This window comes from Nycticebus coucang, chromosome 8 (assembly GCF_027406575.1).
Source record: "Nycticebus coucang isolate mNycCou1 chromosome 8, mNycCou1.pri, whole genome shotgun sequence".
NCBI classification, from domain to species: domain Eukaryota; kingdom Metazoa; phylum Chordata; class Mammalia; order Primates; family Lorisidae; genus Nycticebus; species Nycticebus coucang.
This window is the reverse complement of record NC_069787.1, coordinates 77,695,969-77,713,984: the sequence shown is the minus strand read 5'-3', so window position 1 is coordinate 77,713,984 and position 18,016 is coordinate 77,695,969. Positions and strand designations below refer to the sequence as shown.

Sequence of the window (18,016 nt, the reverse complement as noted above, 5' to 3'; positions counted from 1 at the left end):
TCCCAATACTTTTTTTTTTTTGTTTTTACTTTTAGGAGTTTTTAATAGATATTTTAGGTAAAATGTCAGTTTTGGCTATCTATATTTTTAGTAAGCAAAATTTTTTAAGTTTAATCTCAGTGCTTATTGTTCAGTTCTTCGTAACTGACATAGTAACTTTCTCTGTTTTTGCAACGTGATATTTCTGAATGTGCATAAAATTTGGAAATAGGATTAACTTTCTGAATTGTTACTTGCACACATTTTCTAACTGATATGAAAACTGGGTGGATTTCAATTTGTGATTTTAAATGATTATTAAATTTAACATAAAGAGAAAACAATTTAATATGTAATAAAGGAAAAGCCCCTGAATTCTTTACTAAAGATGTTTTTTAGTGAGTTTTATTAAATGAGATTAAAGTCAGGGAAATAACAAGCATATGTGCTTATGTAAGTCATATAGTTTTCTGCTCTCTTCTGCACGAAATATAATTCCATAAGCATTACTGCCCAGGATTAATTTTTCTCTTACGTTTTTAAATGCAGTTGTGCCTCAGAGTCACAATTATGTTTGTCTCCAGGACTGACTTTTATTCAATGTAATTTTGTTTTCTCAGAGCTGCTTTGTGAAAAGGGTTTCATCTGTTTTGATTTTGCAAAGTGACCTGCAGAAGAATAATTTACTTGCTATTATTGATAACATTTTTGAACGCATTTTATGTCCAAGGCATTTGCTAGATATTCTTGGGAATGCAAAACTTATAATTTTTATCATCATTATCAATAATAAATGATAAGCTGTAAACTGTAATGAATGTTATGATGTAGGTACTTGTGATGATATTCAAGCACTATTAAAAATGAATGTAAAATACATCATATAAGGCATCAGTGCAACTGAAGGTCTAAACCAGTGGTTTTCAACCTTCCTAATGCCGTGACCCTTTACAATTCCTGTGGGTCACAACCCACAGGTTGAGAACCACTGGTCCAAGCCAACTTAAGAAATAAGAGTTTTGGGTCTTTGTATAAAATTTTACACCTCTCACAAAGTATTTTGTGATTAAATGTCAAAAAAGAATCAGTGGTAAAAATGGTAAAAACAAAGTGTTTTTTTTTTTTAAATTAGTAATATTTTTAAAGTAAGTATAATTTTCATTGGTCTCTTTCTCTGGGTTTCACAAACACTGTGGAATTACACATGCCTTAGCAACTAGATTGTTCTTTCTTCTCTGGAAAAGAATGCACGTCTGCATTATTAAAATTATAGACTGTGTATAACCTTGTAAAATATCATACATTCAAATGATTACATTAACCATTTGAGGTAATTTGGTCTACAGGTAATTCCCAAATTATGAATAAGATAGGTTCTGTAGGTTTGTTCTTAAGTTGAATTTGTATGTAAGTTGGAAAAGGTACATTTACCTATTTCTTATAATAGCCTCCATTCATTAAGCAGGAGTTATGTGTTGATCAAATGTTGTAACTTAGGGGCTTAATGTAAATAGCCTCCATTCTTAAGTGCAAGTTATATGTAAGTCAAATGTTTATAACTCAGGGACTGCCTGTGTTGTTATAGTAAACATGCCTATTCTGTGAAATCTTTTAAAATTTTGCATGACTATAAATTGCCAAGAAAGTACACTATTGAAATTCACATAGTGCAAATAAATTTATTCAGTTATTGATGATGACAAATTAAAAACACACTAATGTCCTTTTTTTATTTCATATAGTCACCCTTCAGCTAGTCACATTGTTAGAAGCTGGCATGGCATCAAAATTCAGAATATTGTGTGCTGCCATAATTTAGTTTTGCCTGTTACTACAAAACTAACCAGAAGTCTCTTTTCTTATCCGTAACACATTTCTGAGAGCTAATAGATTAACTTTTGGTTTTCGTAATACATTTATTTAAATTATAGTAACTTCTTTCTAATTGACAAGAAAAATTACACATTTTTGTGGTGTACAACATGATGTTTAGATATATGTATACATTGTGAAATGACTAGATTAAGCTATTTAACATTTGCATTACCTCACATGCTAACCATTTTTTTGTGGTGAGAACACATAAAATCCACTCTCTTAACTATTTTCAAATATATAACACATTAACTGTAGTCTCTATCATATACAACAGGTCTTATGAATCTGTTCCTTTGCCTAAAATTGTATTCCCTAATTTCCCCACCCCTCAGCCTTTGCTAACTGCCATTTTACTTTCTGTTTCTCCTTGTTAAGTATTTGTCTATCTACGCCTCATTTATTTCACTTAACATATTATCCTCCAGTTTTAACCATGTTATCACAATTGTGTATATATACCCCATTTTCTTTATCCATTCCTCCATCGATGGGAACTTAGGTTAATTTCATATTTTTCCTATTGTGAATAGTGCTGCAGTAAACATAGAAGTAAGAATATAATAAAATAGTTCCATTTATAATTTTTTGAGGAACTTCCATACTGTTTTCCATAATGGCTATGCCAATTTACGTTCCCACTAACAGTGGACAAGGGTTCCCTTTCTCCACACCCTCCCCAACACTCATTATGATCTTTTTACTATCAGGTTATTAAGTATGAAATGTCTGATTTCCTTGTGTTCTGAGTTTGACAGTTGATACTTCTGACATTTCACTTTGACACTTGTAAGGGTTTTTTTGTTTTGTTTTGTTTTGTTTTTTACTGTGAAGGTACATCTTCATTCTTTCAAATGCACGATTTGCCTTGCAATTATCTTTCAAATTGTTTTTAGAGCAATTTTTGTGAAACCATGGATAAGTCAAAAATTCATGTTATTTTCCAATATGAGTTCCATTGTGGAATCAGTGCAGCACAGACCGCTCAAAATGTCAACAAAATATTTGTGAAGGATGCAACTATGAAGGATGTGGCTGATGAATGTACAGCACATAGATGGTTTGAGAAGTTCCTTTCTGGTGATTTTAATCTTGAATCTGAACCTTGTGGTTGACTAGAAACCAAGGTGGATAATGTTGAGCTGAAAGCTATAGTGGAAGCAAATCCACCTCAGCTTATGTGAATTAGCAGCAAGGTTTGACATTACTATTGCAACAACATTGGACCATTTGAAACAAATCAGCAAGATAAAGAAGCTGGATAGATGGGTTCCATGTGAATTAAACAAGCCTTAGAAAAGACATCCTCTCAAAGGTTGCATTTCTTTGCTGTCATGACATAAAGGTAAACCATTTCTATACCATATTGTTACATGTGATGAAAAATGGATTCTTTCTGACAATTCCAGGTGTTCAGCAATGGTTAGATAGGGATGAAGTGCCAAAACACAGTCCAAAACCAAATATTTATCAAAAAAAGGTAATAGTGTCTGTTTTGTGGTCCAGTACTAGTATTATCCACTGCAGTTCCATGAAACCTGGTCAATCAATGAGAATGGATGTCTACTGCAACCATTATATGAAATGATGAGGATGCCTGGGATTAAGTAGCCAACATTAGTCAATAGAGACAGGCTAATACTCTTGCAAAGCAATGTTCAACCACATATTGCACAAACACTGGTCAAACTACAAAAGCTGAACTTAGAAACTCTCTGTCATCCACCATATTCACCAGACTTCGCATCACTACCACATCTTCCAGGCTTTGGACCAATTCTTACAAGGAAAAATACTCAATTCTCAATAAGCTATGGAAAACACCTTTCATGATTTCATCACCACTCACTTTCTAGCCTTCTTCACTGCTGGCATAAACAAGCTACCATTAAGCTGACAAAACTGTGTTGGGAGTTTAGGCATATATTTTGGTTAATTGTACTGCTTCCTGGTTGAGATATAATAAACTACACTTTTGATTCAAAATCAGACATTTCATATAATGATAGCCATCCTAACAAGTGTGAAGTGATACTTCATTATGATTTGGGGGGGGTTGTTTTTTTTATTTCAAATTAATGTGTGGGTACAAACATTTAGATTCATTATGATTTCGATTTGCATTTCCCTGATGATTAGTGATATTGATCACCTTTTCATAGGCCTTTTGACTATTTATATGTCTTTTGAGAAATGTCTGTTCACATTGCTTGCCCATTTTTAATTAAATTATTTGTTTTCTTGCTATAGCATTGTGGGAATCCCTTACATATTTTGCATATTAATTCCTTATTAGATGCATGGTTTGCAAATACATTCTCCCATTCTGAAGGTTGTCTTCACTCTGTTGATTGTTTCATTGCTGTGCAGAAGCTTTTTAGTTTGAAGTAATCCTATTTGCCTATTTTTTCCTTTATTGCTTGTGTAAAGTACTGCTTGTATAAATACTTTTTAAAATTCATTTGTTACGAAAGAAGAATGTAATTTGATCCCTTCTGTCACTTTATTTTACTGGAAGCAGGAAGAGAAAAATGTACAAGAGTTAGAACCTTATTCTGATATTTTACTTCTTTTTGTGTGGGGAGGGGAGGGACAGAGTCTCACTATGTTGCCCAGTAGAGTGCTGTGGCATCACAGCTCACAGCAACCTCAAACTCTTGGGCCTAAGCAATTCTCTTGCCTCATCCTCTCAAGTAGCTGGGATTACAGGTGCCCACCACAACGCTGGGCTGTGTTTTTTTTTTTGTTGCAGTTGCCAGTCCAGGTTCGAACCCACCAGCCTCAGTGTATGTGGCCGACACCATAACCACTGTGCTACAGACACCGAGCCAGTATTTTACTTCTTACATACTAAGCAAGGCACTTGCCACAGACCTAATTTGGCCTAAGTGACAAAAATGACATTAAAATAAATAATAAGAGAAAGAAGAGCATAGAAAACCTGATTAATCTTAGCAATATTTTTTCAAGTTTTAATCATATGTTTAAACTAATTTTCCTAAGTCAGCAAATCAGTACTTAATATGTATTTAGCATCTGCTATATTCAAGGTCTGTGTGCTATGTCAGGTGTTATTTCTAAAGTGAATAGGTGCAACATGGTGTCTCTAGTTAATAACAGTGTATTGTGTACTTGAAAATTAAATGAGGACAATGAAATGGGAAGATGTAGGTTAAAGGATCCTAGCTACTCAGGAGGTGAGGTGAAAGGATCACTTGAGCCCAGGAGTTGAAGGCCACCCTGGGCAAAAAACTGAGAGGCCCATCTCTTTACAAGAAAGAGTTGCAGCTCTGTAGATGAATAAGTCTAAAAATCAAATGTGCAACATGAGTAGTATAGTTAACAATATTATTTTATATTTGGGATTTTTCTAGAAGAGTATAGTTTAGGTCTTCTTGCCACACATACGTACAAAAGGGATAACTGAGATGATGGATTTGTTAATTTGCTTGATAGAGTAACCATTTCACTATGTTTATCAAAACACCATGTTTACACCTTAAGTATATATATAATTTAAAAATTGAATTAAAAAAGAAAACTACCATAAGAATAGATTTTAACCTTGGTGTGTGCCACACCTTTGTGGGGCAAGACATGATTGTAAGAGGGACTTCGCCTAACAAATGCAATCAGTATAATCTGGTTTCATGTACCCTTAATGAATCCCCAACAATAAAAAAAAAGAATAGATTTTAAGTGTTCTCACCACAAAAAATAAGTATGTGAGATAATACATATGTTCATTAGCTAAATTTAACCATTCTACAATACATACGTATTTTAAAACATTTTGTATACCCTAAATATATATATCTGTTATTTGTCATATTAAAACCTTTAATTTGGGGGGGGGTAGTGCCTGTGGCTCAAAGCAGTAGAGTGCCGGCCCCATATGTTGGAGGTGGTGCGTTCAAACCCAGCCCCAGCCAGAAACTGCAAAAAAAAAAAAAATTTAATTTTTATAAAAATTAAGTATATAGATAAAGTCTGAAACATTTTAGAAATCTTAGAATATTGGAATATATGACTTTAAGAGCAGTGGGTTTCAACCTTTTTATATGCTTCAGCATACCTAAGAGAAGGGATATAATTTATTCTACTACATAGGTACCGTCCATGTACCCACAAATCAAGAATTATTGGGAAAATGATAAGACTTTTTAGACCCATATATGATAATTTTTTATACAAATAAATGTTGTCTTTTTTACAGTCATACTTGTGTAAAACATTTTTGTGACACTTCTTTTGAAAGACAGTTCTAACAATTGATGGACCCATTAAGGAACCTGATCTCATTATGTGAGTCTTATCTTAATTTTGACCCCCTCCCCCCCAAAAAGGCACTACATTGCCCATCTTGATTACCAACATCATTTGCCATACTTTATTTCCAAAATATTTTGGTTCATATCTCTAAAAAATGAAACTACACCAAGTTGATAAGGACTGGCTCCCTGTGAGGCTAGCCAAGACAGCTCTAAAGTCAGATTCAAGGAGAAGTTTCTAATCATGTCAATAAAGTGTTCAGTGGTTGTTCAAAGTCAGGAACTGAAATACCTGGGACCTAAAAGTTCATCAATATTATTTATTATGTATTTGTACCTCAGACAGATGTTTGCATAGTTTCTTTCTTATTCATGTTTGTTCATTTTCTATTCGTCAAGAAATGATCACCTGATTATTTTTGAAGCACTCTTTCGTGTCTCAGAATCTTACTATCTTCTCTGCTTACCTCTACAGGTGAAAGTTGCTATCCTTAAATACATAGAAACTCTGGCCAAACAGATGGATCCAGGAGATTTTATAAATTCCAGTGAAACTCGCCTTGCAGTGTCTCGGGTCATTACTTGGACAACAGAACCTAAAAGTTCTGATGTTCGGAAGGTGTGTTTTAATATAAAGCTTAGCTTTAGAAGATAAATTGGGAAAGCAAGTAAGTTATTTTTTCATTGCCAGTGAAGGAAGCTAATATTTTCAGGATGTTACCAGTTAGCAGTGAGTTATAAAGATCTTTTTAAAAATCTTTTCATTTAAATTACTTTAAATTTTATCCAATTAATATGAGCATAATTTCCAAACTTAGAATCAAAAATAGCTGTCCTTGAAGCAATTCTCCCAACCTCTAATCTTACAAGATTACAATATCAACTCATTCCCCTTGCATTTACCCCTTGCATTTGTATTTCAAATAAGGGCTTATACCATCTTTTTTTTTCTTTTCTTGATTTATCAATTGTAGGCATTGTTCATTGATTTACTGATGATTGTAGGCATTATATATGTCTGTCTTGTTAAGTGAGGACTTAGCTTTCCCATACTGTCCCAGCATTCTTTCCTCCCTATATTCTTTCCTTCCTGTATTCATTAGTATTCATAACATACTTATAAATCAGATGTTGATAATCAATAGTAAAGACTTACATTTAGCTGAATAGGCATTTACTCCTATACCAAGTGATTTGCTACTCCCTTCTTAAGGAAACTTCATTTGTCCTGGAGTTCATAGTTTGCTTTATTTTTCATTTGCCATATTTTTGGAAATGTTTTTTAGTATTTGTTAATATTTTTAATATTCTGCTGCATGCCTATGGCTAACATTTTTTATATGCTCAAAAACACAAGTTATTTATTTTCTGGAGAGGTCCTTCCTAAAGCATCTGATCTCTTCTCCAATTTGGACATGTTTCTCCCTAGGCTTGCTATACAGGTATCTTCCTGAAACTTCTCTTCAACATCTTCCTGAGACGTCTCTTCATCCCTAATTATTCATTTCCTGCATCCTATAACTATTTCTAGTTTTTCTCTTTGGTGAATCATTTCTTTCAATATTTGCTTCAAAGTAGTACACAGAATATTAATTTTATGAACCTTATGTCCAGTAATGAACACAATACGGAATATGTATTCATCTCAAGTATACATGGAACATTCTGCATGGTAGACCATGAAATAAACCTCAGTAGTTTAAAATTATAGAAGTATGCAATGTTCTCTGACCACAGTGGAATGAAATTAGAAATCAATAACAGAAAGAAACTTAGGAAACTCACAGATACATGGAAATTAAACAATTCAGTTATAAATAATTAGTGGGTCAGAGAAGAAATCAAAAGGACATTATGAAAATACATTGAGATAAATGAAAATGAAGACATGACATACCAAAACTTATTGGATGCAGCCAAAGCAGTGGTTAGATAGATTTTTATAGTGTTGATTCTTATAATAAAAAGAAGAAAGATCTCAAACCAGTAACTCACCACCTTAAAACACTGGAATCTGAAGCCAGCAGAAGAACCTGAAGCTACCCAGATTAAAGCAGAAATTAATAAATAGATAATAGGAAAACAATAGGGAAACATAACATGAAACCAATAGCTGGTCTTTATAAAGATCAACAAAGCTTACAGACCTTTAGCTAGATAGATGAGGATAAAAAGAAGACTCAAATTACTAGAATTAGAAATGAAAGAGGGAATATAACTACTGATCTTACAGAAATAAAAAGGATTATAAAGGAATACTACGAATACTTGTATGCCAATAAATGAGGTAACATTGATGAAATGGACAAATTCCTAAAAAGACACAAACTGCCAAAACTGACTCAAGAAGAAATATGTGAATAGAAATTAAGCGAGTAGTCAAAAATTATGTGCAAAGAAAAGCTCAAGCTGAGATAGTTTTACTAGTGAATTCTAATAGACATTAATACCAGTTCTTCACACTTTCTTTAAAAAAACAGAAGAGGAAGGAACATTTCCCAATTCATTCTGTGAGAGCAGTTTTATCATGATGCTAAAACCAGACAGATAGCACAAAAAAACTACATACAGTCTGATTACTGATTCTTTGCTTTGGACTTTTTCACCTTCTTCTTTAATCTTAGGTGTAAGACCTGATGAAGGTTGTAAAAAATGTATCCAAAAGGTAACCCAAACTAAACAAAATGTCAAAATTGTGTTTTTGGTTTACTCTTATTATGAATATACAGGAAAGCCTGAAAGTACTTGCATATATAACACCCAGTATCAGATATGTGTGCCCCCCAGTGGGCCAGCTGTTTCCTACAATCCTTCTGAACCCCCACAGCAAACTGAATTTGCTATGCAGTATACTTATATCCCTAGAAAGACAATAATAGAAGGAATACCTAAACAAGTTAAATAAAACCGTTAATGACAATTTTGCAATATATATATATATATAGACGTGTCTTTTTATATTTCCATGATAATTAGAAGTTTTCCATGTAGAAATACTATATATTTCTGAAGAATTATTTGTATGTATTTCATATTTTGTATTTTCGTGTTAACTTTAATTCTCTAATTGTTAATGATATATAATGGATATTTGTATATTGAACTTTAATCCAAAAACAAAAATATCAAAACAAACAAAAAAAATACAGAACAGTATCTCTTAGGAATATGGATACCTTAATCCTCAACAAAATACAAACTAAATCTAGCAACATGTAATAAAAGAATTATACGCTATGCCCAATGGCCAAGTGGGATTTGTTCCAAGAATGTAACATTGGGTTAACATTCAGAAATCTATTAATGTAATATATGGTATATATATTTAAAAACCTTCAAAACAATTTTTTGTTTTGAAAAAAACAAATCACATGATCATCTTAATAGACATAAAAATAAAGCTCTTAAGAAAAAAACATAGGAGTAAATCTTCATGACCTTGGATTTGGCAATGGATTCTTAGATATGATACCAAAAGCACAAGCACTAAAAGGATAAATAAATTAGATTTTATCAAAATTAAAATTTGGAATTGAAATCCCAAAAACAAGTATTCTGATGTGACTGTGGAAACCATTGGCACTTTTTAAAAAAATTGTTTCAGGCTGGGCAGTGCCTGTGGCTCAAGGAGTAGGGTGCCGGTACCATATGCCGGAGTTGGTGGGTTCAAACCCAGCCCCGGCCAAAAAAAAAAATTGTTTCAGGCTAATTGAGGGTATAACAAATTAGGTTACAGTGTTTGCATTTGTTAAGTAAAGCCATTCTTAATAATTGTGTCCCGCTCCCAAGAGGTGTGCCATACACTGTAGCCTTGTGCCCTTTAAGTTGGAGCACACCTAGCCTCCTCTTCCCCCTGCCCCTTTTTTTTGAGACAGAGTCTCACTTTGTCCCACTAGGTACAGTGCCTTGGTGTTACAGCTCACACCACCCTCAAACACATGGGCTCAAATGTTACTTTGCCTTGGCCTTCCAAGTAGCTGGGATTACAGGTGCCCGCCACAACACCTGGCTATTTTTAGAGACAGAGTCTCGCTCTTACTCAGGTTGGTCTTGAACTCCTGAGCTCAAGCAATCCACCTGCCTCTGCCTCCTAGAGTGCTAGGATTATAGTTGTGAGCCACCGCACTGGACCATTAGCACATTTTTAAGTAAAGGGAAGATATGATTGATCTATGTTTTTTATTTTTTTTTAACTTTTGAACCTTTTGAATTATATTACATGTTGCTTATTCAAAATAATAAATGCATAATGAAATTAAACTGTTACCATATAGCTAGTATCTTGTTAAATAGTCATTCAATACTGATTTAGCGTATATTTACAGCCATAAAGTTTCAGGCACTAAATCATAATGTATCAAAAGATATAAAACCAAAGAACAAATATGCTGGGAAACTGCTAGAAATATATATATTTTTTTTATTAAATTATAGCTGTGTACATTAATGCATTTATGGGGTGCAATGTGCTGATTTTATATACAATATGAAATACAACAAACTGATTAACATAGCCTTCACTGCAGTTTCTTAATTATTGTGTTAAGACATTTATACTCTACGCTTAATAGATTTGACATGTACCCTTGTAAAGTGCACCGTAGGTGTGTTCCCACTGATTACCCTCCCTGCACTTATCCTCCTCCCTCCTCTCCTCTCCTCCTCCTCTTCTCCCTTCATCTTGGACTGTAGTTTGGTTATAGCTTTCATATGGAAGTGTGGGTGATTATATATTGGTTTCATAGTAGAGCTGAGTACATGGGATACTTTTTCTTCCATTCTTGAGATACTTTACTAAGAAGAATATGTTCCATGTAAACATAAAAGAGGTAAAGCCACCATCTTTTTTAAGACTACATAATATTCCATGGTGTACATATACCACAAGTTATTAATCCATTCATGGGTCGATGGGCACTTGGGCTTCTTCCATGACTTGACAATTATGAATTGGGCTGCAATAAACATTCTGGTGCAAATATCTTCATTATAAAGTGAATTTTGGTCTTCTGGATATATATCTAGTAGAGGAATTGCAGGATTGAATGGCAGGTCTATTTTTAAGTCCCTAAGTAATCTCCAAACTTCTTTCCAGAAGGAACATATTGGTTTGCATTCCCCCTAGCAGTGCAGAAGTGCTCTCTTCTCCACATCCACACCAACATCTATACTTTTGGGATTTTTGTCATGTGGACTACTCTTACTGGAGTTAGATGATATCTCAACGTGGTTTTGATTTGCATTTCTCTGATGATTAAGGATGATGAGCATTTTTTCATGTGTCTGTAGGCCATGCACCTGTCTTCCTCAGAGAAGTTTCTATTCAAATCTTTTGCCCACAATGAGATGGGATCACTTGTTCTTTTCTTGTTAATTTGTTAATTCGTATTAACGTAATTACGTGGATTCTGGTTATCAAACCTTTGTCAGAGACATAACGTACAAATATCTTCTCCCATTCTGAGGACTGTCTGCTTGCTTTACTTACTGTGTTTTGGGCTGTGCAGAAGCTTTTTGGTTTGATCGGATCCCAGTAATATATTTTTGGTGTTGCTTCAATTGCCCAGGGTGGGATCCTCCCCATAAAGTATTTTCCTGGGCCAGTTTCTTCAAGAGTTTCCCCTGCACTCTCTTAAGTATCTCGATAGTTTGATGTCTTAGGTTTAAGTCTTTTATACAGTGAGAGTCAATTTTTGTTAATGGTGAAAGGTGAGGGTCCAGTTTCAATCTTCTACAGGTCAGCTAGTTCACCCAACAACATTTGTTAAATAGGGAGTCTTTCCCCCACTGAATGTTTTTCACAGGCTTGCCAAATACCAAATGACGATAAGTAGCTGGGTTCATCTCTTGGTTTTCTATTCTGCTCCATACATCTACCTCTCTGTTTTTGTGCCAGTACCATGCTGTTTTGATCACTATAGATTTATAGTATAGTCTGAAGTCTGATAGTTTCTGGGATCTATGTTTTTTAAAGGTTAAGCTGGCTGATGTGACAAAAATGGACTGCTGGTGTGTTAAACAAGGGAAAAAGAGAGTGAAAAAGTGTACTGCTGATATCAAAAGGAATCTAATTCCTCATCTGTTGTAGTAGAAAGACTAGAAAATGTCTCAAACTGATAAATCAAGAAATAATTGCATAAACCTATGAATGCCTAACTACCAGTAAAAGCATTACAAAGGGGAACTTTGGAGAGCTGAATAGGAGAATTGAAATTTAAAAACCTTTTGTAAAACTGAGTTTTTTTAATCTGTATGTATTAATTTGAAGATGTGAAAAATTAATTTAAAATGAATATGAAATTGATGTAGTAAAATAAATTTGACATTAGGAAATACAAAAGCAGAAATGAAGAACATGATCAAAATATACTAAAGGGATGGTAATTTAAATCTGATATCAATGTAGAAATAGACATTAATTGGTCTGGTACAATAGTTCATGCCTGTAATCCGGGCACTTTGGGAAGCCATGGCATTAGGATTGCTTGAGGCCAGGAGTTCAAGACAAGCCTGAGCAATAGCAAGATTCTGTCTTTTAACAGAAAGTAAAAAAAAAAAAAAAAAACTAACCAGGCATGATAATACATGCCTGTATTCCCAGCTACTTGGGAAGCTGAGGCAGGAGAATTGCTTGAGCCCAAAAGTTTGTTCAGTGAGCTGTGATGATGCCCTTGTCCTCTAGGCTGGCCAACAGAGCAAAATCCTGTCTCAAAAGAAAAAGAAGAAAAGAAATAGACAAATCAATGGAATGTGAAGGGAGAGAGACACTGAGGTTTATACAGGATGGTCATAAAATTCGTGTGCAGTTCATGACCAGGGAGTCATTTCAAGCCATGAGAAAAAGATAAACTCCTTATTAAATGGTTTGGGAACAGTTGAGCTGTCTGTCCCTCAGAGAAAATAAAGCTGAATCTCTAAACCAAAATAAACTCTAGGTAGTTGGCACAAATTAATTTGAGATCCTTTCAATGTAATTCCAAAAGAGACACAGGATCGTAAACTTTCGTTTTCACAATGCAAATCACTTTACTTAAACACTATTGACATGTTATAATGTGTGTACTCAGCACAATGTAGGTTTTGTTGTTTTTAACAAAATGAACTCACTGTCATTTTATATTTTTCCTTTAGCGGTATAGAATAGACCTCTCTGAATTTCTACACAGAGCTCCATCATCTTCCAAGACTGTGTGTTATGTAGTATTGTCTTGTTTCAATATAACAGAATTTAACCATTACCCCTATTGTTGCATATTCAAATGCCATAAACATAGAATACTTAAGTTTTCACAGAGGAGGGTCAGAAAATATCCAGAACAAAATGTGCAGATTTAGGTACAAGTTATGTGATCATGCACCATTTGAATTTCTCTCCTCTCAACTAAATCTCTATATAATCTGAATTTCAAAGTTTAGCTTTTAACAATCCAATTGATGACTTTACAAGAAGAAAGGAAATTTATAAATTTTCTTAAAAGAAATTTATAAGCTTTATTTCCTTCCTATTTCCACAAACATTAGACTTATTTTAGCTTCAGATTGTGAACTTCTTAGATTAGCTGCTTGAGAGAAGACTAGATAGTGCTAGTTAATTTAAAAATCACATATTGAGGGCAGTGCCTGTGGTTCAATGGATAGGGTGCCAGCCCCATATACTGAGGGTGGCAGGTTCAAAGCCGGCCCCAGCCAAACTGCAACAAAAAAATAGCTAGGCATCATGGTGGGCGCCTATAGTCCCAGCTACTTAGGAGGCTGAGACAAGGGAATTGCTTAAGCCCAGGAATTGGAGGTTGCTATGAGCTGTGACGCCACAGCACTCTACCCAGGACGATAAAGTGAGATTCTGTCTCTAAAAAAATAAAAATAAAAAATAAAAATCACATATTGGAAAAAATAGAAATTAGAGTATTAAGTTACTGTGGATGGGCTTTATATAGCCATTCCTTCTCATTGTAATCATTTATTAGGAAAACTTAAGTACTATAGTAGTATATATTGAAAGAGTAAGTCTAGAAACTGGTTAATTTTTGCCAATGTTTGTTAAGTTGTATTTTTTGTGTTTTTTTTGTATTTCCTGCCTTACCTTCAAAAATTAAATGTGTCAAATTTTTTTCTCTTTACAACAAAGAAATTTGAAGATAAATAAGAACATCTTCCTTTCCCTGCAAAAAGTAGTAAAGCCTTGGGCTATTGAACAGAAATGTGAAGGGGGGAGGAATGGTCTTTGAGTAACAAAAAAAATAATTTGTCTACTTCTTATATACCTTTGTTTTCTAGGCAGCACAGTCAGTGCTGATTTCTTTATTTGAACTCAATACCCCAGAGTTTACAATGTTATTAGGAGCTTTACCAAAAACTTTTCAGGATGGTGCTACCAAGCTTCTTCATAATCACCTTCGAAACACTGGCAATGGAACTCAGGTATTTGTCACTTATTTTCTTTTTTTTTTTTTATTAAATCATAGCTGTGTACATTAATACGATCATGGGGCACCATACACTGGTTTTATATACCATTTGACATATTTTCATCACACTGGTTAACATAGCCTTCCTGGCATTTTCTTAGTTATTGTGTTAAGACATTTATATTCTACATTTAGTAAGTTTCAAATGTACCCTTGTAAGACGCACTGCAGGTGTAATCCCACCAATCACCCTCCCTCCACCGATCCTTCCCCCCCTCCCCTCCCTTTCCCCCATATTCTTAAAAATATGGAACACTTCACAAATTTGAGTGTCATCCTTGCACAGGGGTCATGCTAATCTTCTCTGTATTGTTCCAATTTTAGTATATGTGCTGCCGAAGCAAGCGCTCTAACTTATTTTCTTGGCTGTTGTATAATGTGTTAGTTGATTTAATTATATTTTCTTTCTTTTACATGAAGTAAACTTGATCCTAGTATATGATTTTTGCATCAGCACTTAGAACATTTCCTAGGCAAAATTAAATACTGTTATATCTTGGAAGAATGGAGTCCCTAGGCCTGTCATATTTGTTTTATAATATGTTTATATTAGGGTGGTAGTGAACAGTGGCCACAGTATGAACAGGAAAAGCTGAATGTAAGCAGAACATAGATGAGGGTACTAACCTTGGAAGCCATTGAAATTAAGACCTGCTCTTTAGATAAACCAATCCCTATTTGAGGACTAGCAGGGATGACATATTCTAAGGTTAATGAATACAGTTCAAACAGGATCGTGCTTTAAAAAGCATGTTTACATTTAATATTTACAGACTTGTTCATCCTGTGTGTTTGGATATGAAGCATTTTGTTTTGAGGAAGTTAGGTCTGAGTAAATGAAACACTGCAATAAGGTAGATACATATATAGAAAGAGGGAGGGATATCTGGTATGAAATAATTTAATATGCCTAAAGTATTAAGCTAAAGTTTTAAGAAGAAAGAAGGAGGTAAGTGCACCTATGGCAAGCTTGAGTTGAAGACTGAGGATTATTAAAAGTAATCTAAGAACAGTTTCTTGTGATGCAAACTTGATTATCTTTTTAAAAGGCAAAGATACTGTTTCATTCCTTGTATCTTAAGAGATAGGCATATTAATAATATGACCCGGGGGCGGCGCCTGTGGCTCAGTGAGTAGGGCGCCGGCCCCATATGCCGAGGGTGGTGGGTTCAGACCCGGCCCCGGCCAAACTGCAACAAAAAAAAAAAAAAATAGCCGGGCGTTGTGGCGGGCGCCTGTAGTCCCAGCTACTCGGGAGGCTGAGGCAAGAGAATCGCGTAAGCCCGAGAGTTAGAGGTTGCTGTGAGCCGTGTGACGCCACGGCACTCTACCCAAGGGCGGTAGAGTGAGACTCTGTCTCTACAAAAAAAAAAAATAATATGACCCGGTTCTACTCTCTTTGTGTCTTTGAGAAAATCAATTGTAAAGCAAACTCAAGGAGAAATAAAACTTGAGCACTGATAACACTCAGAGGAAGGAAATTGGCTCAAAACAGGAAGCTAATTTAAAATTACTAGTGTAAGGTCTTATTGAATCCTTGAGGGAAAGAGTATTGATAATACTTGAGAGCAGGAAGTAGGCAGTAGGCAAGGAAAAAAGAAAAAGACTAAGGAGTTCGATTTTTAAAAGGAGAGGAATTTTTCCTACCAGAATATAAGCATATGAATATTTAAAATATTGACCTATAAATATGTGCTTTCATGTGCTACATCTTTACGTTTGTGTGGCTTCTTTAAGAGTTTTTTAGTTGCATTTATCTGTCATATGTTAATATTAGTTTAACTCCCTCCATCAGAGTTCCATGGGGAGTCCTTTGACAAGACCAACACCACGATCACCAGCCAACTGGTCCAGCCCTCTTACTTCTCCTACCAATACATCACAGAATACATTATCTCCAAGGTAACAAAAGAATAATTTTCCATTATGGTTTGTATTTGCAAATTCCCATTCTTGGGAAAGCAAATGTTACTATAACTCAGTCAATTTTCACTTGACTTAGAAGGTCTTAGAAAAGTAGAAACTTAGAAAATTCAAAATCTTAAGTTTATTTGAAAGCTATTTAAATAATGATATATAGGGCTGAGCACAGTGGCTCACACCTGTAATCCCAGCACTCTAGGAGGCTGAGGCAGGTGGATTGCTTCAGCTCAGGAGTTTGAGACCAGCTTGAGCCAACAGTGTGACCCCCACCTCTACTAAAAGTAGACAAACTAGTTGCACATTATGATGGGCACCTGTAGTCTCAGCTACTTGAGAGGAGGATGAGGCGAAAGGATTGTTTGAGCCCAGGAGTTTGAAGTTTCTCTGAGCTATGACACCATGACACTGTACCCAGGGCAACAGAGTGAGACTCTGTCTCTAAATAAATAAATAAATAATAACAACAATAATAATGATAATTTTTTATAAGAGGAAAACCTACTGACACTGCTTTTATAAATTACTACTTATTACATTTAATAGCAGAGTTAGGTTTCTCAGACATGCAACATACAGTTTATATAGAAATGCTAAATCCAATGAATTGTACTACTCGGGAGGCTGAGGCAAAAGAATTGTTTAAGCCCAAGAGTTTGAGGTTGCTGTGAGCTGTGACGCCATAGCACTCTACCAAGGGCAACATAATGAGACTCTGTCTCAAAAAAAAAAAAAAAACAAATCCAATGAATTGTAAATTTCAGTTATATTTTACTACTCACTATAACTGTTGAAGTCAATTATATTTAGATCTAATGTTGACCAGCAACCTCTAAAAGTAGGTAAAAATATTAAGCTTATAGGAAAGATATAAAAATAGAAAAGTACAAATAGAAAAGGGTTAAATGTGTAATAAATATGCAACATGTTCACTATATGTATTTATTATAGATACACAGAGATCTATAATGCATATGTACCTCTGAGAAAAAAATATAACTGAAAGATTGGTCCTTAGTACAAAATAAAAAATGTGTATAATTTTCACACACTTGCACAGTGTAAGCATGGTTTAAGCATGGGTTGTTTTTTTTGTTTTGTTTTGTTTTTTTGAGACAGAATCTCACTGTAGTACAGGCTAATGTGCAGTGCTGTCATCATAGCTCACTGTAATCTCAAACTCTTTGGCTCAAGCAGTCCTCCTAACTTAGCTTAGCTTCCCGAGTAACTAGGAACTTAGCTTCCCGACTATACACATGCACCACCCCACCAGCTAATTTTTCTATTTTTTGTAGAGACCAGGCCTCGCTTTTGCTTAGGCCGATCTCAAACTCCTGGCCTCAAACAATTCTCCTGCGTTGGCCTCCCAAAGTGCTAGGGTTACAGACTGTGTCACTGTACCCAGTGCATAGATTGTATTTCAAATGAAGTTCATTGGTCATTAACAGACTAATATTTTTCCCTATTCCTGGTCCTTTGAAAACTTGTTTGCATAGTTCATAT

At 34.7% G+C, this 18,016-nt stretch overlaps 1 protein-coding gene and 1 non-coding gene across 51 annotated transcripts in view; one reads left to right on the top strand and one right to left on the bottom strand.

Annotated features, from left to right (window-relative positions):
- The window catches only part of CLASP2 (cytoplasmic linker associated protein 2), a 238,037-nt gene that overhangs the window by 180,424 nt on the left and 39,597 nt on the right, over nt 1-18,016 (top strand). For all 50 annotated transcript variants that reach the window (XM_053598615.1, XM_053598620.1, XM_053598627.1 and 47 more), the window contains 3 exons: nt 6,601-6,744; nt 14,403-14,546; nt 16,389-16,495. In XM_053598615.1, coding sequence (XP_053454590.1) covers nt 6,601-6,744; nt 14,403-14,546; nt 16,389-16,495 — 395 coding nt within the window. The remainder of the gene's footprint in view (nt 1-6,600; nt 6,745-14,402; nt 14,547-16,388; nt 16,496-18,016) is intronic.
- LOC128592840 (U6 spliceosomal RNA) lies at nt 14,835-14,941 on the bottom strand. Its single transcript, XR_008382053.1, has one exon. It is a non-coding gene; the product is annotated as a U6 spliceosomal RNA (small nuclear RNA).